The sequence below is a fragment of the Epinephelus lanceolatus genome, chromosome 23 (assembly GCF_041903045.1).
Source record: "Epinephelus lanceolatus isolate andai-2023 chromosome 23, ASM4190304v1, whole genome shotgun sequence".
NCBI lineage: Eukaryota > Metazoa > Chordata > Actinopteri > Perciformes > Serranidae > Epinephelus > Epinephelus lanceolatus.
Genome location: NC_135756.1, coordinates 36,324,170 through 36,349,726, shown reverse-complemented (window position 1 = coordinate 36,349,726; position 25,557 = coordinate 36,324,170). Strand labels below are relative to the sequence as shown.

General features: G+C 41.4%; 1 protein-coding gene across 18 annotated transcripts in view; it reads left to right on the top strand.

Annotated features, from left to right (window-relative positions):
• LOC117245778 (pleckstrin homology domain-containing family A member 5-like) overlaps positions 1-25,557 on the top strand; it is a 623,723-nt gene that overhangs the window by 2,902 nt on the left and 595,264 nt on the right. The window contains exon 4 of one of the 18 annotated variants that reach the window (XM_078165318.1): positions 5,636-7,620. The exons of the other annotated variants lie outside the window; for them this stretch is intronic. Coding sequence (XP_078021444.1) covers positions 5,636-5,807 — 172 coding nt within the window. The 3' untranslated portion in view covers positions 5,808-7,620. Of the gene's footprint in view, positions 1-5,635; positions 7,621-25,557 lie in introns of those variants that run through there. 18 annotated transcript variants of the gene reach the window in all.

Here is a 25,557-nt window from a genome sequence, read left to right as displayed (position 1 = left end):
AGCCCCAGAATGATGGTGCTTTGATTAAATACAACTTTATTGAGGATTATGCACCATATGGGCCCAATATTTTTGCTAACCCCATCCAGTTTATCCTGTCAATGCTTGGCAAACACCCATACGTCCACAATGTTATGGTTCATATTGACACAAATGACATTCCCAAGCAGCAGTCTGAAGTTTTTTTTAAGAAACTCAAAAACTGTAAAGTCCATCTTCATCTCAGGCCCTCTCCCCTCTCTGTTCTGTGGCAGCCGATGTTTCAGTAGGCTACTCTCTTTGTATACATGGCTGCAGTCGGTTTGTCCAATCAGTTGAGGGTCTCCCTTAACATATTTTCCAAGTCTTAAATAAGGGTTTGATGAATAAATGAATTTATTTTATTTTACCTTTTTAACCAGAAAAAAAATCTCATTTAAGAGTATCCTCGCCAAGATAGGCAGCAACATAAGTTACAGACAGACAACATAGAACAAAAATACAAAACAAAAAAATACAGCTCTAAAACAAGCAATATAAACATAAAATGAGATCACTACAAAGAAAAGTCAAAAAGTATGTTAATATATGCTTTAAGTGGACTATAAAAAATGCATAAAAACAAACAAACAAAAAAAACAGGGCAACTACACATGATTACAAAGACCAGCTGAAATACACCCTGACATTGGCATATAGATTACTGCGTACAAAAATCCTGCAATAGTGCTTTACAATGGCTGTGAGGAACCAATGAGTGCAACTTTAGTCCTTCTGTGCAAGATTCCACATGTAAGGAGTTGGATACATAAATGCCTTTTTGCCAAACAATGTACTTACACTAGGTACAGATGCAGCCACTTCAAATTTCCATTTGGTCCACGGTGGAGCCCTGATCGATCCGTGACAGGTCCCTGTCATTAAGTGGCTGGGCTCATAGCTCTAATGAGATCCCCCGAGATGACGTAGAGCATACGGGGCCGACTGGTAACGCCCCTAAGTTTAATTTGTAGAAACCAGCTGCAATGGTCTGTCTATCCATCAGGAGGAGCAGTAAGTGTGGAAGCTGAGGCAGTTTACTGCGCCTCTTATTATGGAGAGAGCTTCCCACACAGAGCATATTTAATGATTATCAGGCTACCATATCATAAGTCATAAATATTATGCTTCAGCGTTTTGTTATTCAGAAGAGTGGCATGAAAATTAAAGTGATATGGCTGGGAACCAAACGATAGTACAGCAAGAACAAAACTGCGTTTAAATCATTAATCTTAGCGGCTGAGTTTACCACCCCACTCCGTTTACAGAATGTGCGAAAGACAAGAGGATTTTTTTAACCTCAGCGAAAATGTTGTTTTGCAAAGACTACACGCCAACAAATATGGACTGACGCAGAATCTTTCGTTAGATAAAAACAGCTTGCTTCTTTATTATTATTTTGACATTTGCACTGTACAATGCTCTGTACACGCTCTGCCTGCCGCACGCAGCACGGCTTCACCTCATTGATCTGTCGCTGTCTGTCTAAACAGATTCATGGAAGCGATATTTCACAAGACCTGATGCAAGAGGAATTTGTAATAAAATGTCTATTACTATTTATTAACACTTGAACCGCCAAGGGGTCATTTTTACCCCCCTGCCATTTTCAAATGCTTGTAACTTTGTCACAGTAAAACTCTTAACATCTCTCTGCGAAATGCAAGCTAGTTTTGACAGACAGACAGAAAGACAGACAGACAGAAAAGAGGAAGAGAGAGGGATTTGGATTGTGTAGCCTAATTATGTACGGGAGAAAATGGATGAATGTCAAACAAGCTCTGGCGATGCTTCAGGAATAAGTGCACTTATTGTGCGCCTTACCTTTGATGTCTGAGCAGCTTCATGGAAGTGACATTTTACAGTTCTTCATATTTTATTAAGAATTGTAAAATGTCACTAAACTAATGAATTTCGTTAGTTTTAAATATGAAGAATTGTAAAATGTCACTTGGATGAGGCTGTCAGTCAGTCAGTCAGTGAGAGATCACTGGCTGAAATTGGCATTTCATCCTCACACGCAGCCGCAATGATGGTCAAGCTGCATGTAGCCTGCAGAGTTTAACTGAAAAGGAGTGAAGTACTTTCACTAATGCGACATAATGTGGTCCTGTTTATCTTGGAAGGTGAGAGAGCTCAAACACATAATTAGCATTACCATGACCCTTTTCATTGCCTCTGAATGGGTGAGTGTTTCCATCTGAATAGGTTTCCAAGTCACTCAGGTCGTCACACTAAGTGGGCTATACGAACTTTTGATGCAAACATTCAACAACACATCGTCACTGTCAATGTCTGAACTACCTTGTAAAAGGGACATTTTACAATTCTTCACAATATAAACAAAAATAAATGATTTTGTCTCTTAATTAATGTTAATGTTATTTTAAAATTTAAGTCTCTTAATGAGCAACTTTTTTGAAATTATTTAAGTAATTATTTTCAGGCACTAAGTTATTTTCATAATGTTTCTCATTATTCTGAAAACTCAGTACTTTTAGATAGGGGAGACCTGGGCCAACTGTAACACAATTTTAAGTTTTTCTTAATAACTAATGTGTTTATAACACTGATGCTGCAGCAGATAACGGTGGTCATTTTAATAACTTGAATGGACCTGCATTTGTATAGCGCCTTTCTAGTCATCTAGTGACCACTCAAAGCGCTTTCTACACTACGAGTCACATTCACCCATTCACACACACATTCATACACTGGTGGCCGAGGCTACCATACAAGGTGCCACCTGCTACTCAGTTTTAACACACTCACACCCCGATGGAACAGCCATCGGGAGCAATTTGGGGTTCAGTATCTTGCTCAAGGATACTTCGACATGCAGCCTGGAGGAGCCCGGGATCGAACCGCTGATCTTTCGATCGACAATATAAATATGTTCTGTGAATGGAGAGCATAGCCATTTTCCATTTTCTGCTTAATGTACACACATACGCTGTCACTATAGTATGGAATATGATGTAACATTAAAGCATGAAAACTAGGCTTTGCTAAGGGATGCACAATAATATTGACACGTCATTGGTATTGGCTGATATCGGCTTTAAAATGAACAATCAGAATCAGCCAACATGCTTTTTCTTGTTTTGCACAATGAATAAATATCACATACATTGAAAAGCATTCTATTTCATGTCTCCATCTGCTGGTGGGCCATGACTATAAGAGTAATAATATAATATGATGTTAATTCCACAACAGGAGAGACTTGATGATCACTAAAATTAGTTGGGGAAAAAAGTGGATATGTCAATATTGGTTATCGGCCTAATAAGATGTTATATATCGGCATATGGGATATCAACAAAAAATCCAATATTGTGTATCCCTAGTTTTGACACAGGGCCTCAACAAGACAGGGCCATATAATTACATAACAATGCAGGACTCATTTAAGTTGGTATTTTAGTTTACTGGTGCAAATTCCCTAAATCAGTTTGCAATAAGTTCATGCAGTGAAGCTGGGCCATAAGGCCTGACCTAACTTGTGCTGCCAAATTTGAAAACCCAACCTGAGACCTGAAGGTATAGTTTTGATTATTCCATCCATTACCAAGAACATTTACATGGACAAAGTAGTCTGTTTTTTTCCTTGCTCTGAAAAAGGCAATATTCCTACTAAGCTGTTTACATGGCTAATGAAAATGACTATTCCACTAATATTCCTGTTGACATGCGGCCGTGCGATTAATGTGGCCTTACGTGTTGTTTATTATGTCAAAATATAGAAAAGTAGTACAGCTGGAGCCACTTGTCAATTTACTTCATTGCATCAAAATAGTCCAGCCAGCTTCTTGTAAAGGTAGGTGTTATTTGAGCATATCCCAAAACCTGTTGATATCCAAGTCTTTCATAATGTTTCAAAGTAGGTGTGTTTCTCCTTCCAACCTAAATGTGGGCTTTTTTTTTGGGCATACATGTCTACCACAGCCCAGCAAACTTTTGGCTAGCTGGTTTGTGTACAACGTATCCATGACAGTACACAGAGCTGACTGTAAACAGACGAGAGGCCATGTGTTGCAAACTGAGGTGAAAAACCCAGTTGAGACGCATATTGTGAATCTGCTGTATGCAGCGGGGACCCATTTCACCGCTGCACACCACAGGTGTGCTAGAACCGGCTAGAGTGAGAGCCTAGAGAAAAGTTGAGAGGCGAGAATGGCTGCCGGAGAGAGTCCTGAAAGCGAAGCAACTGTACACATTGCTGAAGAAAAACATGATGACCCAGAAGAACTCATACCAAAAAGAGCAGTATTTCCCCTATATGCAACTAGCAGCGGCAGTCATATTTCAGCAGCAGCACACCACACGAGTTTCATCCTGATGCGCACACACACACACACACACACACACACACACACACACGGGTGAGCACACCATAGCGCGGCTTGGGCCGCATTTTCCTGACCAAAGCCGACCCAAGTCCGAGACAATTATAATCGAGCACGGCACTGATGGAGCAGAGCCTGTGTTGTGTTCAGCCGTTGTCACGTAAATAACATATTCCAGCAATTGAATAGGCCATAGCACAACACAACAGCATGTCAAGTGGGCTGAACTCGAGCAAAATACCACCAAATACTGTGAAGCCGATATGATTAAAAAAAAAAATGTGACATGAAAATTTTGTCATACTGCCCAGCCCTACTTCCACCACCATAAAACCTCAAAAGGATCTTCCTTGGGTGTCTTGAACTCAATGTAGACTGCCACCTCATCTTTGGGCTGCAAAGTTTCATGGCTTGAGCCCTCCACTTTGGTGACAAATGCAACAACGGGGTCAAAGGTTCAACTTGTGTCACTGATTTTCATAATAAAAGGAATTACGGCTTGATGATAGTGAGTTAGATGTCAAAATATTACACATATACTGCGTATCTTTTTCATTTGTTTTATTCTGAAAAATAAAAAAATAGATTTTTGTTCCAGCCCACTGCCCACCCATCTGTAGTTCATTTTTACCCATAGCCATACCTATGAATATATATAAATATGTTTTTTTATCCGCTACACAGATAGTGCCAATTTTGGGAAAAAAAGGCCTTATTTCAAATATTGAAATAGAGAACACTGTTTACATGACCTGCATCAGATTCTGAATATTGTCATTTTTGGAATAATAGGGGAATATTAGCGTGCGTGTACACGTAGCCACTGATTTTTTTCCAGGATAATGCAGCACACTGCTCCACACTCTCTCTCTATTCCACTGATCTAAGCTCTAAGCCTTATGCAGCACAACAGCTCAAACCTAACACAAAACCTGACATTTTGTCAGGGTCAATGCCAGGGGTCGCGTTAACCGGATATTCTCAGTCATTGACTGTTTTTTTACGACAATGACCGGAAAATCTGAAGGCCGCCGGTCATTTTGACCGGTTGTAATTACCACCCCTGCCCACTTGGCGGCGGAGTGCACAGTCAGTGGTTTAAGTGGCTGCCGTTTTCACACTGCCAAGAAAAAGTCATTCATCTGCTTCATGTAGCGTTGTTGACATAACGCCCTGGACACACCGGACGCGGAACCGAAGCACGGCGCCCAGCAGCAGAGGCAGTTTTCAGTCAGCGCCCATGTTAACCTATCTGACTGTCCACACAGGCCGCTGAGCAGAGGGGAGCACCCGCGGTGGCAGCGCTTCAGTTCGGCGTCTGGTCTATTTTTCACGGGAGCCGTGAGCACTTCTGTCAAGCTGGATCGAGCGGATCGTACCAAACAGGAAGTCGGACACAGAAAAGACGAGAGAACCCGGCCAATTTTCAAAATAAAATAACAACAGCACGCACTGAGGAACATGAGGAGAAAATACTGTGTTTATAATTTAAAATAACACAACAGTGCATAACCGACCACATTTTTCAACATTTTTCATAATCACTTCATTACAATTTTAATTTTGTGTCACCAAGCCTACAGGCATAACTACATAACGCCCTGGACACACCGGATGTGTCAGTAATGTGTTAGTGCCGTCCGGTGTCCAGGGCGAAGCCTAATGGCACGGGTGTGTGGATTTCTGTTCATCTTTTCGTTCATGTCCTTATTAATGCACACTTTATAACTTGCTTGTTGGATTTATTAAAAATGAACGAATGAAAACTAAATGTCTTTGAATATCTTTATTATCATTTAAAAACGAAAATTAAAATGACCGGTAAAAATAGATTATGACCGGATTTTTATGACCCTGTCGGTCAAAATGACCGGCGACGAAAAAGTCTAGCGCAACGTCTGGTCAATGCAGACACTGCTTCACATTTCTGTATTAGTGTCTGCATGTAGGGACAGTGAGGACAGGCATTGATAGGGGACATCCGGCCTGAACAGACAGCCACTAATGTTTTTCTGGGGTTGGCTGACTCAGTCTGGACTGCAGGCTAAGGCCTCATGCTGCCACATTCACAGTCTTGAATACAATGAGCAGCTTTTGACTCTGAACAATTGGGCCCAGTCTCATGTTCACTGAACAACACTGCATCATCACCATTTCTTCAAATCCTTCAAATTCCTCCCAAATTCCTGCTCAGTCACTTTTCTATCAGCCCATTATTGGAATCTTGGCACCGCTGCTCCCTCTGAATCCATGGTGTTGAAGGACACTTCTGCCCTCTGAATAGTCCCCATGCCCAGCCCTTCAGAGTGGGGGTCAGACTGCTCCTGCCTTTGTTTGATCTTTAAACCTTCATTTTTGAAAATGTCAATGTCCTTGGTTGCATTATAAAGCCTGTTAGAATTGCTCTAAACATGAGTTGCAGATATGTTGATTTGCTATAATAAAGCCCACTTGGGGCTAAACTGACTGAGCAGAAATGCCATCACGTGCCAACATTTCAGACTAAGCATTTGATTTGAAACCACACTGATTCAACAACAAACACTGATGCAATCCTGATTTCAGAGCGTGTGAAGCTCCAGTGGAATTTGAGGAAGAGACATGACCAGCCTTTTGTTCTGCTTTGTGACTCCTGTGTCTTCAGTCCAAACCGCATTTGTTTCAGGGAGAAGTGAAACATGCAGGTCTGGGTTAGGGCTGGGCGGTATATCGGTATCTTACAATATACCGATATATTTTCAAGCAAGATATAGATTTAGACAATACCATTTATATTGATATAGGGTCAAGTTGCACCACATAAGGCACACCAGTGTGCATCTCTCCTCTCTCACACTCTCCGCACAGCTCTGCCCCTCTCACTCACTCTCAGGTTCTCCATCAACACTCAGAGAGACACAGAGCTGCTCCTCTGTTTAATGTCTGTTCATTGGTCTACAGTATGACATCGGTCTATATGTTGCACAAGCTACGCTAAATCAGTCTGTGAGATGGATGAAGTTACCGCAGTAGCACACATAATACTGTGGTCCTTTCTCTCTGTAACTTTTAGCCGCGTCCAGTCAAGCACTGAAATGTTGTTGTGTTTTGTGTGTAACATGCGTCCGTTATCAGTTTAGATGCCCAGTGCCACGCCGAGCTGCGCACCTACTCCTTCTCCGGAATAAATCCAAAAGCCGGGCCACCCGCCGTCAAGCGGGTAGCAGTGGCGTCTAGTTGACCGCAGCAATCCGCTTCTCCCGACTCCTCCCCCCTCCTCCCCGCTCCTCCCCCTCAAACAAGCTGTGTCTTGGGAGACTCTCCTCACCACTGTCTGCAGGAGACCAAGAGAAAAGTCTCTCTGTATTCAGCTCTCAGTACTTTTGTAGCTTTTAACTGAATCTTCGTATTAGAAGTTGTGTGTAGTTGCTGAAGTTGTGTTACGGGTAACGTGAGTGATTTAGAACACATTTAAACACAGTTTTCCTCGGCCTATGGCCTTAAACACTTTGTGTCACGGCATGCTGGTAAACTCCGGCCTGATAGCCCCCAACGCGCCTCAATATTATAAGTACACAATGATAGTGTTGTTTACTGGCCTTAAACTAATTAGGCGAAATCTATAAATTTTGGCCAGATTAACTCAAAACTCAAAAATTGTTGACTTATCATAAAAAAAATGATGTCGAGCTCACAAGGGATGAGTTTTTGTCTCAAGTAAACATACAGTTATTGTGTCATTTTTCGCAATGCGGGGCATTTGTGTAGACATTAAAATTTCATTGATGGATTGGGGTTTTCAGTGTGTTACCTGCCTGGTTGTCCTACTGATTGCATAACAGCATGAAGTCACTGATGCCACTATCGGTGTGTGATAGGCTGAGACATGTGTCAATTGAGGCAAAACCCTCCAACACCTAGCCCTTTTTAAGCATTAATGTATTCTTAATGGAACAATAGCTGTTAACCTTTTGAACCTGATTCTCTTTTACTCTGCTTTTTCTGGTACACTCACTTGTATCAACATGGCGTGCCATACATATATTGTATTCTTAGAGTAGTTTGGGCTACTCAGAAATGCAGTTTGCATGCATGACTGTATGTTCGAGATCAAAATCATTGATTGACTCACTCCTCTTCACCAGCCAGTAGACGGTTGCAAGTCATCAAAAAATCCTGTACCAAAAGCATAGCACAAAGGGCATTTCCAGCAGTCAGCAAGGCTAAAAACAAGAACCCTTATTTAAACTTATGTGTCGCATCGGCGCTGAACCTCCTGCGTAGTTTCTCTGTCAACATAGAGCCTATGCCATAACCTGCGCTATAGCCTGACGTGCACCTTCCCAGAAAGGTAACTACACATTGCAGCAACGCAGACCTCCTGTCTATTTTTTGTACGCTGAAAACCATTCCCTCAGTGGAAACCAAGTTTTTATTAACTTTAATTTTCATAGATAAGAAACAGTAAACTGTGAGAACAGTAAAGCCCCCACAAAATAGCATTTCAAGTCCTGTATCTGATTTATCCTGGCTTCGTAGAGGAAATCTCTGCGAGTTGCCAGGCTAATTATTACAATTTAAAATGCCATAGGATGCTAATAACGTTAGCATGTTGTATTTGTTTGGAAAACATGTTAAGTATTAGTTGTTTTGTCTTAAATGTTGCTGTTGTCCCTGGTTTCATATGAGTCGCGAAAATCTCTGCTAGCTGCTAGGCTAATTTATACAATGTAAAATGCCATAGGCTTTTCAATCAATCAATCAATCAATCAATCAATCAATCTTATTTATAAAGCCCAATATCGCAAATCACAATTTGCCTCACAGGGCTTTACAGCATACGACATCCCTCTGTCCTTAGGACCCTCGCAGTGGATAAGGAAAAACTCCCCCAAAAAAACCCTTTAACGGGGGGAAAAAATGGTGGAAACTGAGAGCAACTGAGGAGGGATCCCTCTTCCAGGATGGACAGACGTGCAGTAGATGTCGTACAGAACAGATCAACATAATATATTAATAGTAATCCGTATGACACAATGAGACAGAGAGAGAGACAGAGAGAGATGCAGGACAGACGGTAATGATAATAGCTTACAACAACATTAATGAAAGTAATAATATTATAATTATAATTCCGGCTATTGTGGTACAATATGTTGAAAGTATATATTAATATCTGATAGTATGTGACAATAATCATATGTGCATGATTATACACATATGTGTGGAACTCCAAAACAAACTAATGTAAGGATGAATCATCGTGAACATGAACAAACTTAAAACGAAATATTTATACACAGTAGAAGTATGCCTCCTGCTGCTGCTGCTATCATTAGTCATACTTCTACTATTATTATACAGTAGAAGCATGACTAATGATAGCAGTAGAAGTATGACTAATGATAGCAGCAGCAGCAGGAGGCATCTGGCAGGACCATGGCAGCAGCACAACCACACACGTCACACTATCCAGGCACCGCTGCGATATAAGTTAACCTGCGAGACAGTGGAGCACAAACACTCCGGAGAAGAAGCTGAGTTAGTGACATGCAGTACGGCCGAGTTACCAAGATGCAGTAACAGGACATGAGAGACAGACAGAGAGAATGAGAGAAGGTGCCCGGTGTATTACAGGAGGTCCCCCGGCAGACTAGGCTTAAGTCAGCCTAACTAGGGGCTGGTACAAGGCAAGCCTGAGCCGGCCCTAACTATAGTCTTAAATGTGGGGAAGGTATCTCCCTCCCGGACCACAACAGGAAGATGATTCCACAGGAGAGGAGCCTGATAGCTGAAGGCTCTTGCTCCTCATCTACTTTTGGAGACTTTAGGGACCACGAGAAACCCTGCATTCTCAGTGCGCAGTGTTCTGGTGGGATAATAGGCACTATGAGCTCTCTAAATAAATAAATTCAATTCTGGATTTTACAGGGAGCCAGTGCAGAGAAGCTGAAACAGGAGAAATATGATTTCGTTTCTTAATTCCTGTTAGTACACGTGCCGCTGCATTCTGATTTGGCTGGAGAGTTTTTAAAGACTTATTAGAGCTACCTGATAATAGGGAGTTACAGTAATCCAGCCTAGAGGTAACAAAAGCGTGGACCAATTTTTCTGCTCTTTTCGGGTCAGGATAGGCCTAATTTTTGCAATATTACGCAGATGAAAAAATGCAGTCCATGAGGTTTGTTTTAAATGAGAATTAAAAGACAACTCTTGGTCAAATATTACTCCGAGGCTTCTTACGGTAGTGCTAGAGGCCAGAGCAATGCCATCTAGAGAAACTATGTCATCAGATAAAGAGTCTCTGAGTTGTTTGGGGCCAAGAACAGTAACTTCAGTTTTGTCTGCATTTAACATAAATAACATTTGTGCTCATCCAGGTTTTTATGTCTTTAAGGCAATTATGAAGTTTAGTTAATTGATTAGTTTCCTCTGGCTTCATTGATAAATACAATTGTGTATCATCTGCATAACAGTGGAAATTTACAGAGTGATTTCAAATGATGTTCCCTAAAGGAAGCATATATAGAGTGAATAAGATTGGTCCGAGCACAAAACCTTGTGGAACTCCAAAACAAACTAATGTAAGGATGAATCATCATGAACATGAACAAACTTAAAATGATCAGATAAATAAGATTTAAACAGAACCTTTAAGGCCAATTAAATGTTCCAGTCTCTGTAGCAGAATGTTTTTTTTTATTTGTTTGTTTGTTTGTTTTTAGAGATATTTTTAGGGCATTTTTCCTTAAATTGATAGGAAAGCTCAGAGCGAAGGGGGGAGGGAGAGAGGGGATGACATGCAGCAAACGGCCATAAGTTAGATTCGAACCCGAGCCACTGCAGCAACAGCCTTGTACATGGGGCATGGGGTGCCTGCTCTATCCACTAAGCCACTGACGCCCCCTCTGTAGCAGAATTTGATGGTCAATTGTGTCAAATGCCGCACTAAGGTCTAATAAAACAAGTACAGAGACGAGTCCTTTGTCTGAAGCAATCAGAAGATCATTTGTAATTTTAACTAGTGCTATCTCAGTGCTATGATGCACTCTAAATCCTGACTGAAATTCCTCAAATAAATTATTATCATGGAGAAAATCGCACAGCTGGTCTGCGACTACTTTCTCAAGGATCTTTGAAAGAAAAGGAAGATTAGATAATGATCATTTCCTTAAATTTTGCGACAGCAGTATCTGATAAACATCTAGTTTAGTAACTTGCTGAGTGGTGTGTAATCAAGTAAAAAGAAATCAAAAGTAATCAAATAATGATCCGAACGCGAGGGATTCTGTGGAAAGACTGTTAGGTTATCAATTTCAATTCCATACGTCAGAGCTAGATTGAGGGTATGGTTAAAACAGTGAGTGGGTGTATGAACACCCTGACTGAAGCCAATGGAGTCTAATAATGAAATAAACCCGGTAGCCAGGGAGTCATTATCAACGTCAACATGAATGTTAAAATCACCTACAATAATAACTTTATCTGATTTAAGAACTAAACTGGATAAAAAGGAATAGAATACAGGCCAGCAGCACGGTACACTATAACAAATAAAAGTGGCTGCAAGGTTTTCCAGGTCAGATGTAAAAGACTAAGAACAGGGCTTTCAAATGAATTATAATCTAGTTTAGGTTTAGGGCTGATTAACAGAGTAAAGTTAAAAATGGCTGCAACTCCCCCTCCTCAGCCACTGCCTTGAGGAATATGGGTATTACTATGACTGGGAGGAGTGGATTCATTTAGACTGACATATTCGTCTTGACACAGCCAGGTTTCAGTGAGGCTGAGTAAATCAATATGATTATCTGATATTAATTTGTTTACTAACACAGCTTTAGATGATTTTTTTTTTTTTATATATATATATACTTTATTAATCCCCCTGAGGGGAAATTCAATTTTTTCACTCTGTTTTCATTAACACACAGGTCTGAAATACACACAACTTGATATGCACTTGATAGAGACCTGATATTTAACAGTCTGCATTTAATTCTTCTGTTTTGTCTTTCTGTCACAGAACAGGTTTTAATTTTTATTAGGTTGTTATGCACAACAATAATTTAGGTGGTCGGGGGACAGACACCGTTTGTATAAAACTATGGGTGGGTAACTGCACTAGAAGCTCAGAGAAGCATGTAAGACTTCGGACTATGAGTCCTGGTCTCAACTCTGGGTTGTCCGGGTTTTGAATTAGAGGTTGACCAATAGTGGATTTTTAAAGGCCGATATAATAATGATAGTGTGAGGTTGGAAAAAACCTTTCCTTCTTTCCGTCAGTCAGTATTCCCAGTTAAGAAGCCTGATGTTGTAGTAGAGGAAACAGAGCTTGTCTGCATTCACTTCAGAGAGGCGGCTCCTCCGCTTGTCGTAGAGGATCCCGACCTCGCTGAACACGCGCTCACTTGGAACAGTGGATGATGGCGGGCAGAGATATTTTCTGGCCATCGCAGCAAGTATCTTAAGTCTCTGTTCATTTGTCTTCCACCACTCCAAAGGCTGGCTACTCCTGTCAACCACTGGTTCTTTGAGGTAACACTCCAGCTCAGTGTCGAAGCAGGACTGGGCTTCATCCATGTTGTGGGCTGCTCCAAGAAGTTGAGCGTACAGACTGTCTACAAGAGCTGAAGGGGCATCAGTAAGGACTCTCTGTCTTTTTGCTGGATCCTCTGCTTCACCAGTCTCTTCCACAGTTTGTGCCATGGCATGTGCTGCAGCTTCTTCTTTAAGCCAATCTTTTGCCTTGTCCAATGTGTCTGCTGAAGTGAAGGCCTTGCCCTTGTAACGGCGATCAAAGACAGTTGCCAACACCAAAGACTTTGTGTCCTCTGCCTTGGAGAATTGCCTTGTCAGGCTGTCAAGCATGGTCTTCCTCAAGGTCTTGATGCCTACGGAAGATGGACCCTCCTGTTGCAGCATCAGTTTCAGGACAGACACGCTGGGGATTATGCATGAGGAGGAAGACTCGGAGTGGCTCATCTCCAGGGTCACTTGCTCAAGTGGTTCCAGTGTCTCAACCAGGTTTGAAACTATATCCCACTGTGCAGCGGAGAGACAGCTTATATGGCCATGGTCACTTGCATACACATTCAGTGCACGTCGCTGCTCGTACATCCTCTGGAGCATACGTAATGTTGAATTCCACCGAGTCTGGACAGCTTGGATGATGCTGTGTTGTGGAAGGCCAAGCTCCTCCTGAATTCCTCTCAGCCTTTGTTTGGCAAGTACAGAGTGGCCAAAATGACCTGCACAGCTCTTAAGTGTGGCTATAATGTCCAGCACAGCTCTCTGACAGGAAAGACCATCATTGATGACAAGCTGTAGAGTATGAGCAGCACAGCTTACGTCTGGAAGCTCCACCACCATCCCCGAGAACGAGAACCACACGATCTGTGTTTATTTTCCAGGAGTCCAGCATTTCCAAAAATGTCTCTTGGATGTATTGTGATGTATGTGAACCGGTCATAGTCTTTACATTTAGCACAACCTGCTGTCTGCTCCGGTCCTTTTGGATGAAATGTCCTGTGAGGCTCAAGAGGGATTCTGTAGTGCCTGACCAGCAGTCAGTGGTGAAGGCCATGTATGGTACCTCCTCCTGGAATGATCAGCGTCTTCACCTTTGTCACAACTGCAGCATACGTTTCATCCAGCATCTGCGTACGGTTTTCTCATCCTTGATAGTGTAACGGGGCTCAGCAAGTTTCATAAGCTGCTGAAAACCAATGTCTGAGACCACTGTGAATGGCTGATCTGTAGCTATCATTTCTATAACTGCCCTGTCCATCTTCTTGGTCTTTGGGTCTGAAGGTGCCCATTTTGCCTTTTGATCAAACAGCTGAGTGACTGTGGCCTGAGTTTGAGACGGTTTTTGAGAGCCCATCTTTTTTTCAAGGCGTCAACATGGGCCTCTGGATGGCAGTGCTTAAGGTGACTCCACAAGTTGGAGGTATTTTTTGTTTTGGCTGTTGTTGATCCCATACTTATAGCTTTATCGCACAGTGCACATTGTGCTTTTCCTGTGGCAATTTCTGCAAAATAGTCCCATACAGGCACTTTGCTCCCTCCAGCTGCCATCTGTAATGTAAGAAACAAGAAACGTGAAAACATGTCAATGAATTCAGTAAAGCTAATGGATAAAAAAATAAAAAATAAAAAAAGAACCCTCCTGTGGTCAAATTGACTCATGTTTACTTAAATTTCATATCAAAAATGTTTTTCTTATATATAATTGCCTGAAAATGACATGGATGGTTCCCTGTTCTGCTCTTTTCAAATAAAATACCAAAATTGGGACCCACGGTACGATATCAGTGAAAGTATCATGGTTCAGAGTAGTATCAGGATACCACAGCAAAAATGAGGCAGATGTGCCTTTTGTCATTTATAAAAAAGATAGATCCCTTTTCTATAATACATCTATGATATTTCAATGGAATAAATTACTTATTGACTTATTCATACTTCAAAAACAATAAGTGATTAACATAGGGGGGGATCACAATAAAATAAATAAATAAAATAAAAATCAACCAGCCACCCTCCTCCCCTGACAAGTCCCTTCATAAGTAAAGAACAGCCCCTAAAGTGCGGTCAGGTTTGTGGACAACACTAATCTGGAGGGGGTTCACCTGCAAAACCTAATGAAAAACTAAACAATGATATTCGGTACTCGGTATTCGGCCAAGCGTTTAATAATATTCGGCTTCGGCTTCGGCTTCGGCTTCAGCCACAAATTTTCATTTCGGTGCATCCCTAGCGGTGACGGAGTAAAATATCGCCACACTGCCGACATTTTACTCCGTCCGTGACTACACGCTGTTTGATTGCGTTATCAAAACACGCTGCTATTATTCGGCCTTGCTTTTCACTTAATCCACCGAATACTGAATGTGTGTTTTTTTGCAATATTCGGCCGAATATATTCGGTTACTGAATATTCGGTGCATTCCTGCTTATGAGGTTTTAACTGTCAAAATAAATATTTCTTATTTCTGACTACTGACTACTTTCAAACTACTGATTGGGGGTGGGTGTGGGGACATCACCTGGACAGCCAGCGATTAAATGATGACATGCGGCTAAACATTGCCCACTCTGGCCCTAGGGATACATTTGACTATGGCCGCTTGTGCTAAGAACATTAGCATGTTTATAGTGAAGCCAATTTGTGTGCTTGTGTTTGAAACTGTTGCTCTTATGCCATCTTTAATGTACAGTATCTCACGTGAGTACACCCCTTCCATTTTTTGCAAATATTGTATTATATCTTTTCATGTGACAACACTATAGAAATGACACTTTGATATAACTTAAAGTAGTCAGTGTACAGCTTGTATAGTAGTATAGATTTACCTTTCTCTGAAAATTACTCAAAACACAGCCATCAACATCTAAACAGCTGGCAACATAAGTGAGTACACCCCACAGTGAACATGTCCAAATTGTGCCTAAAGTGTCAATATTTTGTGTGCCAACCATTATTATCTAGCACTGCCTTAACCCTTTTGGGCATGGAATTCACCAGAGCTCACAGGTTCGTATTTGTATTTTGTGTTCGTATTCGTATTATTTATTTGCACAGTATTAAAACAATTGGTTTTAAAAACAACAACAACAACAACAACAAGAAAAAACAGATTGTGCAGGTGAGATGAAAAACTCCTTAAAGGGTTATAAGTTATCTCACCTAAATATTCAATAAAACAAAAAGACAAAGATTTAAAATTCCCTTTAAAATAATCAATAAGATACAATATAGTACCAAAAATAGAAATAAAGTTGCTTCGGGAATCCTCTCCCACTCCTCCATGATGACATCATGGAGCAGATGGATGTGAAGACACCTTGCGCTACCCCACTTTCAGCTTGAGGTTACCCCACAGGTGCACAGGTGAGTTTAGGGCTGGATACATACTTGACCAGTCCATCACCTTCACCCCCAGCTTCCTCAGCAAGGCAGTTGTCATCTTCTAGGTGTTTTGGGTCAATATCATGTTGGAAAACTGCTTTGTGGCTCAGTTTCCGAAGAGGGGCGATCATGCTCTGCTTGGAATTCATGTTTCCCTAAATGAACCGAGCTCCCCAGAGCCGGCAGCACTCATGCAGCCCCAAACCATGATGCTGCCACCACTATACTTGACTGTAAGCAAGGGACAGTTGTCTTGGTGCTCTTCACCAAGGTACCACACATGCTGAAAGAGCACCAAGACAACTGTCCCTTGCCTACAGTCAAGTATAGTGGTGGCAGCATCATGGTTTGGGGCTGCATGAGTGCTGCCAACACTATACTTGACTGTAGGGAAGGGTACCGATGGTGTTGGAAATGAGGCCCACCACAGTCGTGTCATCCGCAAACTTGACAATGTGGTTGGTGCTGTGGGTTGGCACACTGTCGTGGGTCAGCAGTTTGAAGAGCAGTTATCCAGGTTTGTCCTTTAATTGGTCATCAGTCTATAGAGAGTCTGCAAGAGCATGGGAATTCCTTGTTGACTTCCAGTGTTAATTTTGACAGCTAATCTTGAGATGAAAATGCTTATTAGTTTTAGTCACATTTTAGTCATTTTTGTCCTTCATAGTTTCAGTCTAGTTTTAGTTGACGAAAATTCAAAATGTTCTAGTTGAAAAAATGTTTTAGTCAACTTTTAGTCATTCTGTTTTCTACACGTTTTTTCAATCTTTAAACTAATCCAGTGAGGCTAATTCATGTATCAGAAATGAGAATCAAGGTGACAGGTTGTATAAAAAATTTAATTTAAACATTTTTTCTACAACTACAAATAATTTCTGCACACTTACAAACTGTCATTTCTCCAGCAGTTTTGACAGATTTAATGGCTGATTTATGAGCACACACTTACCGATCATCATTTACAGTTTTCAAAATAACTTCAATAAAGCCTGAATTCTTTCTTAATCTGTAACATGTTAGTCTGGAGGTTGAAACTCGTGTCCTCCACAGAGTTGGTGATTAAAACTAAACTTTCATCTCTGTCAGAGAAAACGGATCTGAGTTCAGGCTGTTTATTTACAGCACAGCTACACACACAGATAACTAAGCCTCCTACCTACCTGTCAAACCGCATCAGCCCATAAACCTTCTCCAGTCCAGACTGAGTGGAGTCCTGCAGGGATCAGCTGTGAAGTCCAGTGGCCGGTGGTTGCAGATTTCTCCTCTATCACTATCTCAGCATTTGTCTCTGCAATAAAAAGTGACACCCACTTGACCACCCAGTGAAGAGCTAGGGGGCCAAAATGTCAGAGGTTTTGGGAGCAGTAATCCAGAGTTTGTATGGGCCTTCGTTTTTTTACAAAGCAAGAATTACGGTTTGGCTGAAATAGGCTCAGGAAGAAATATTGTAAGGGGGCTTGAATACATGAAACCTGTTTGTAAAGCTGCGATAAATATAAATAGTAATATGAATTTACTAAATATAAATAAACATCAAGTTAGCCGAGCTCACCATTACCAAACAGTCTAAAAACCACACGAAAATAGTCAAGAGATAGAGCCAAGAATTAAGAAGAACAACTGGGAAAGGTATTTTTAAAACAGCTGGCATTATTTTTTTTTCACTAAAACACAGTTTTAGCAGGTCTATTCACAATTCTGTGCTGCGAGTCCCTAGCCATCCTCCTTCCTTCTTTGTCTTGCTTTATATACTCTACAGTAGCAATAAATCTAACTTTACCAATCACCGTGGTGATTTCTTTTGCCCTTTGTGAATTAGTTGTGAATGGCTGCCTAAATGCTGCAGTGATAACATTAGCTATAGCCTGTGTTGCTCCTTATTTTCATCTAGTTTTACCTAATGACACATAGGAGTGAAGTCGGCCTACGTTATTGGACATGTTTGAAGTATTCTCACGGATGAACCCTACTGTGTAGGGACATAATGTTGTTTTTCAATCTACCACTCTGTTTCTCTATCATCCTAATAATTCACAGTGAAACCAAAGTGGCTCCAAACAGCAGACCTGTAGGTTATCAGAGGATTTTCTATTTCTGGTCTGTTAATGGTGTTACTAACCATCTTGTAATGAGCTAGCTTAGCATAGCTGCCTCCCAATTTGTCTCATTGGAATAGAATGTTCTATTTTGGGGGTGGAAGGGGCAGGTAACATGCTGCCTCTTCCATCCTGTAGGCTGCCTTGTTGAGTGCAGTGGCACTGAAAACATAGTAAACACAGTTTAAGCTGTAGATTTCATTCTCTTGATTTAATAGGATAGTTCAACTTATAGTTGGGATTGTAATAAGTACTAAACCAGTCATAAATCATGCTATGTGTTGCCCATATCATTGAATAATAGACATTTGTTACTAAAGAAATCCAAGTTTTCTGTGAGAGTGGGCTTTTGCTAGCATTCCTTTTCTGTCAGAACTCTCTCTCTCTCTCTCTGTCTCTCTCTGTCTCTGTGCGTGTGTGTCAGTGGGAGCCAGCCTGCCGTCCTCTCCTCAAGTCTAAAAACCCAAGAGATATCTCTCTGCCGCTTCTCTCTTGACATCTCTCTCTCTCCCCCTCTGTGTGTGAGTGTGTGTGCGTGTCCTCTGTGTCTCTCTTCCCTGGCTTTGGCTGTTTGATGTTTGCTCCCTGCTTCACTGAGTACTCCCTAAAGCCTTCACCAGCTTCTTGTGTGTGTGTGTGTGTGTGTGTGTGTGTGTGTGTGTGTGTCCAGAACACAGATGTATCTGACTTTGACTGTCTTTTTGCTTGACCACTGACATCCTCAAAATATATGATTGGATTGAATTATTATGCAGTAAATAACTTATTGCACTTGGGACACACAACTGCTTACACGCACACCTCCCAGTCATCAGCTGGTGTGTTTTTAAAACCCTGCCCCTCTGTGTGACTTGTGCCGTGTGTGTGGAAGGGGTTTGTGGGTGCAGCAGTTATGAACTGATTAGTAGCAGCAGAGATACAGAAGATTGTATTCATGCATGATGAGCACAGCTGATGAAGGATGGTGATGTGCTCTATCCCAGGGGGAGAGGACACACACAGGATGACCGCATAGCGACATGTTCAGTAACCACAGGCAGTCATGGAGGCAGCTGGCAGGCTCGTCACTGCAAACATGAATGATGGCAAGCAGTGGAAAAAAATAATGCATTTCATTCTGAACTTCTAACTTCACATTTAGAGTAGTGTGTGTCAGTGAGACTGAACTCACCACAAAAAACATTAACACTGGTTATATGATTAAACACTGAATGCTCCATGTTTGTGGTTTCCTGACTAGTTGTCAGTTTCATACAACAGTAACATTGATGTCATTGTTCCATAAAGCCTGTTACTGAGGACGTCAGGGGTGATGGTTAGACACAAGTGTTGTGTGCATTTGGTCTTCTACTCACAGCCAACAATAGTTTCTTCTAACCCTGACCACAATCTTTCTGTAAATTGTCTGAGCATATTTATGCTCTCTAGAAGATAAGATTGATGTAGCTGCTGATGCTGCTTTTGGGCCTTTTCCGCTTCAGGAACTTTATGACATGTAACCATGGAGCTTCCTGTTATGTGTAACTGATAAGAACCTGTCTAGGTTCAAGGTTCTGCCTTTTGCAGGCTGCAAAACGCGAGGTGCACGGCACTGCCTCTTTTTTGTAAATTGAATGCCACTAGTAAAAAAAATGCATGCTGGGCCTTTTTATTGTTGCCAGGCAACCACCCCATCACCTCCTTACCCTAACCTTCCTCTGTAACCAATCTGCCTTTTTTTTTTTTTTTTTCTCGGATCACAGTAGTTAGTAGTTAGTAGCTAGTTCCTAAAATTTACAGGCAGAGGGTACTTGCTGAGAGCCTGTCAGCAAATAGTTTGTTGGTACATGAGACCCTTTGTTGGGACATGAGACCCTAAAAAAGAGGGCGGATCACAGGGAGTATCACCAGTTGGTCCAGGACCTTCACCCCCATGATGGCCGTTTCAAGTACTGCACTTGTATGCTTCCACGCCTGCTGTGCTCTATTGGAATGGGGGGTAACTGTGGTTTTAAAGCCATATAGCTATAGATATCCAGCAACTGCTACCACCAGTTTCTCCTCCATTGTTTACCAACTGTAAACTTGTTGTCATGACCACTACAAAAGGCTCGCCTCTCAAATCATCCAATTGTATGAGCTTAGTTTTCTGGTCGAGGTGGCGTACGACAGGTCAAGCTCCTGTGAAATTTGGGGCACCTTTTGCTGGATCATGAGGCAAACTACCTCAAACGGCCTGCTGCGCTTATAGATTGTATATTTTAAAATCGGACAGATCATTACAGTTCAAAAATTAACTGTGTTTGAACAAACAGTGGAATGTTGAATAAAATACGACAGTCTTAATGTAAGCAGGGTTTCTGAATGACAGAGATGCTGCATTTGTGGTCACTGAGCAGTAAAGGCAGACTTTTTCTTTCAGTCTGTAGTAAGGTGCTGAGAGTGTGGGTAAGCAGCATACATGTCTTTATTTATTTATTTTATTTTACCTTTATTTAACCAGGTGAGTCAGTTGAGAACAGTTTCTCATTTACAATGACGACCTAGGCAAGAGGCAGCACAGAGAGTCAGACACATTCAGTCACAGTGAAACAATCAATCGGACACAGTATATTAAAAACACAACACATAACAAAAGTATGAGCTAAAAGTGGTAGCGCTGGTCCAGAGAAGTTAAAAACGTGTGCAACGATCACAGATTATTGTTGGGAGTGTGTTTTGGAAAGAGGAGAATGGGATGAATGTCTTTTGGAATGACAAGGTTAGTGTAACTGCTGGAGCGTAGGTTACGGTTGATGTTGCTCATACGGAGTAGTGAGCCGAGCTATGAAGGGGTGTTTCCAGTGATGGTCTTGTAGATGAAGTGATACCAGTGGAACAGTCTACAGGAGTGATGTAAAATATACCATCTAGCCAGTTGACAAGTGAGTACAGGTTACAGTGATAGGTGTTAAAAGGAGCACCTGTAACAAAGCGGATGGCAGTGTGGTAGATGACGTCCAGTTTATTGAGAAGAGCTTTGGAGTTATTTCACCGTAATCAATGATTGGGAGGATTGTCATTTTAACCAGAGTGTACTTTGCAGAATGGGTGAAAGATGCTTTGTTACAGAACAGAAAACCAATTCTAGATCTGACTTTGGAAGGCAGTGTGTTAATGTGCACATCAAAGGAGAGTGAACTGTTGAGCCAGATACCCAGATATTCATAGGAATTGACAAATTGGAGGTCTGATCTGTCCAGGGAAGAGATTTTGAGAGGACAGGTGATAAGCGGTAGATTCTGGTTGAATATCATGCATTTTGTTTTGTTGGTGTTTAAGTGAAGGCGAAGGTTGGAGAAAGCGTGTTGGATGTTGTTGAAGCTAATTTGCAAGGAAGTCAGGGCAGTGTCCAGGGAGGGACTGGATGTTTACAAGATGGTGTGTCGTCGTGCTGCGGCCATGCTGCGGCCATGCTGCCTGCTCTCTCCGGTTTTACGCCAGGCTCGGCTCCTTTCAAAGACTCATTGCGAAGCACTCCTCCGGGATTTTTTCGGACCTAATTGTATTGTGGAGTTTTGCACAGCAGCGACCGGATCTTTGCTCTCAAACCACAAAAAAATTTGAACACACAACAGTCTCCTTCAGTACATTATCTTCAGTACATTATTCTATGCTTTCTTTTGATTTTCACACTGGCTAGTCATCCTGTTTAATTTGTCTTCTGATTAAATCGGAACAGCTGAAACAAGTTTTAGGAAGCCTCTGCAAATAATTGGTTGCTGGCAGACACTCTGTGCTGCAATAAAATGGTTAATCAGCAGTGCCGTGCACTGTAGAGCCGATGCGCTGCTGGTTCTGCCGGCCTGAATAGAATATAATGTCTACTGTTGTGTACAGCATTTATAGACTGAGCTGAGTAGTGATGCACGGGTCGACCCGTAACCCGCGGGACCCGCAAATGGACCTGCGGGTCAGGCAGCAGTGATCGTCTGTTAAATCAGTCTGTAAATGATATTTTGACATTATTGGCTATTACTGTCATGGCATCCGAAGGTACTAATGCGTTGAGCAGGTGACAGTCTGCGGCCGTTTTCAAAACACACTTGTGTCATGCACTCCAAAAGTAACTTGTTGAAACTTTAAACAATAATTTATTGTACAAAACGGGGGAAACAAACGTTGACAAAAACGGTTCCATAATTCATATTAAATTCAAAAGATAATGAAAAAACAGCTACAAGTTAGAGGGAATAGTGATAAAGTGGTAAAACTTGGCATTGATCCACAGCCTCAGACGGATGCACTCAAGCGTGCCGTGCACAAGCTCCGTTGGTAGGCGATACTATATTTTCACCTTTTTAACAATGCAATTTAAAAGTTTTGATTTTTATTGATAACCTACATTTACCAACAACAAAAAGACTACATTTAGCACCAAAAAAATATGTAAAAAAAAAAAAATAAATAAAAAAAAAGTAAATTAAAAAATGAATATCAAATACCAGATTTTCATAATGAATACCTACCCATGGAAACAAATATTTGAATATCCGAATATTTGGGTACAGGCATATTAATTCCTATTAAAAGTGATTCGGAATGAAAATGGCCAATGCGATTGAAACTTCATTCTGATGTAATGGGCTAGAATATTCTGTTTCTAATTCCGAATGAAGGAATTTCTAGGACTTGTATACACTCATTCCTCATTAAGTTCATTACGGTCTTTCTGCGCATGCTCGTTTCCTTGCCCTTCTGGTGCAATGACGTATATGCTGCGGCGGGGGGGGACAGGCCAAGTTACCCCCGTTGTTGACAGAAAGTTGAACTTGCCCACCCTCATGCTCAGCATCGCGGTGACGCAGACCTCCTGTCTGTTTCTGTAAGCTGAAACCATTTCCCTCAGTGGAAACAAAGCTTACTTGTATTTCACAGATAAGAAACAATAAATTGCGAAGACAGTAAAGCCTCCACTAAAATAGCATTTTAAGTCTTGTGTGTGATTCATCCTTCAGGGATTTATACTTAGGGATTTATTCTGGCTTCATATGAGCAGAGGAAATCGCCGCTCGTCGCTAGGCTAGGCCATGTAAAATGCCATAGACTGGCGCTAATAACATGTTTATTTATTTTTTTGATATACTTTATTAATCCCCCTGAGGGGAAATTAAATTTTTTTACTCTTTATGTCATTAACACACACATGCACAAACAGGACCTATACATGCACAAGGTGGAGAGATGTCAGAGTGAGGGGGCTGCCTTGGTCGGGCACCCCGGGCGGTTGGGGGTTTTGGTGCCTTGCTCAAGGACACCTCGGCAGTGCCCAGGAGGTGAAGTGGCACCTCTCCAGCCACCAGTCCACGCTCCATATTTGGTCTGGACGGGCACTTGAACAGGCGACTCTCCGGTTCCCAACCCAAGTCCCTATTGACTGAGCTACTGCCGCCCCGTCTAGTATAAGACAGTTGTTTTGTCAGTGAATGTTGTGAGTTGTAATGGAGCCAAATTATGTACCGTTACCTTTGTCACATGTTGCTGTTGTCCCTGGTTTTATATGAGAAGAGGAAGAGATTGCTAGATGCTAGGCTAATTTATACAATGTAAAATGCCATAGATTAAAGATTGAAAGATTAAAAGATTAAAAAATTAAAGATGAAAGTTCCACTGATTGTCACACCTGAGTGTGTGAGGAGCAGCGGTGCTGCGCTCAGGAATCATGTGGTGATCTAGCCCCCCATTTCCAACCCCTGATGCTGAGTGCCAAGCAGGGAGGCAATGGGTCCCATTTTTATAGTCTTTGGTATGACCCAGCCGGGGATCAAACCCACAACCTCCCAGTCTCAGGGCGGACACTCTACCACTAGGCCACTGAGCTGGCTGACTTGTGCTGATAACGTTAGCATGTTGTATTGGTAGGGGAAATGTGTCCAGATAAAGACAAGTGTTTGTCTGTCAGTTCTGCGAGTTATAGTGAAGTCAATTACTTAATCATGACAGTGTATTTCATTTCAATGTGGATGTTTTGGACAAGACATTTTGTTTCCATAGCTGACATATCACAGGTACATTTTAGTTAATACATCAGTTGAAAATTGAATACATATTGTGATGTACTTTAATATAAAGTTCCTCTATTGCCAAAAATGACCTTGCGTTCTCTTGACATTGCTTTTTTTATTGACATTTTGACTCTTACGAATAATTAGCACTGTCTATGTGAGTTGGAGGCTGACAGCAAGAGCCCAAGGTCCCGTTCATCGCTGCTTGCAGCTTTAATTGTTTTTGAAATTGTCTCTATTAAACCATATTTAATGTGTGTTTTGAATCAACTCTATAAAGTTTGATTTGAACTAAGCTTTACAGCACTTCACACAGTCCTCCACCGCCGAGGTAGTGTTTTGGAGGTGTAACTGCAGAGTGACACAGACACACCACCGTAGAAGTAAAAATAACTTGCAGATTTTTTTTTCCACGACTGATCTATTAGTTGAAGATTATGTGCGACTTTAGTCGACCAAGATATTCTTTGGTTGACTACAGCCTTACTCTCCACCTTTATGAGGGATTTATACTTGCGCAGCAGTCCATACACTGTAGCCTACGCATGTGAGCATTTATACTTTTGCGGTGGTGTCTGTGTCACTTTGCAGTCACACTTCCAAAACACTAGTCCGTGGAGGGTTTACTGTGATGTGCTGTAAAGTTTAGTTGATTGAAAACACACCCAAAACACACTTTAAACAGGGCTTTATAGTGACAGTTTCAAAATGTTACACACGTTCATGTTACAAAATTTGGCTCCATTACAATTCACAAGATTCACCAACAAAACAACTGTCTTATACTAAACACATTTTCAAAGCAAATGTAACATGCTTACCTTATTAGCACAAGTCTATGGCATTTTACATTGCATGAATTAGACTAGAGATGAGTGGAGATTTCCTCTGCTCATATGAAGACAGGAAAATTTCCAAAGTATAAATCCCAAAGGATACAACACACACAAGACTTAAAGCAACACAATGGAGGATTGTGCTTTTTACCTCACAGGGTCCCCCTACAGAAGAAAAACGGTATTGTCTGTTACAGCTGTCGCAAAAATCTTTCTGTGTGTGCATTTGTTGACAAGCCAACGATACCGAACTGAACTTGAACTTCCTGATGCTGGCCATGTAATGCTTGATCATCATGTCTGCAGAAGAGACTAAAGTAGCCTTAAAGCATTTTGTACATACAT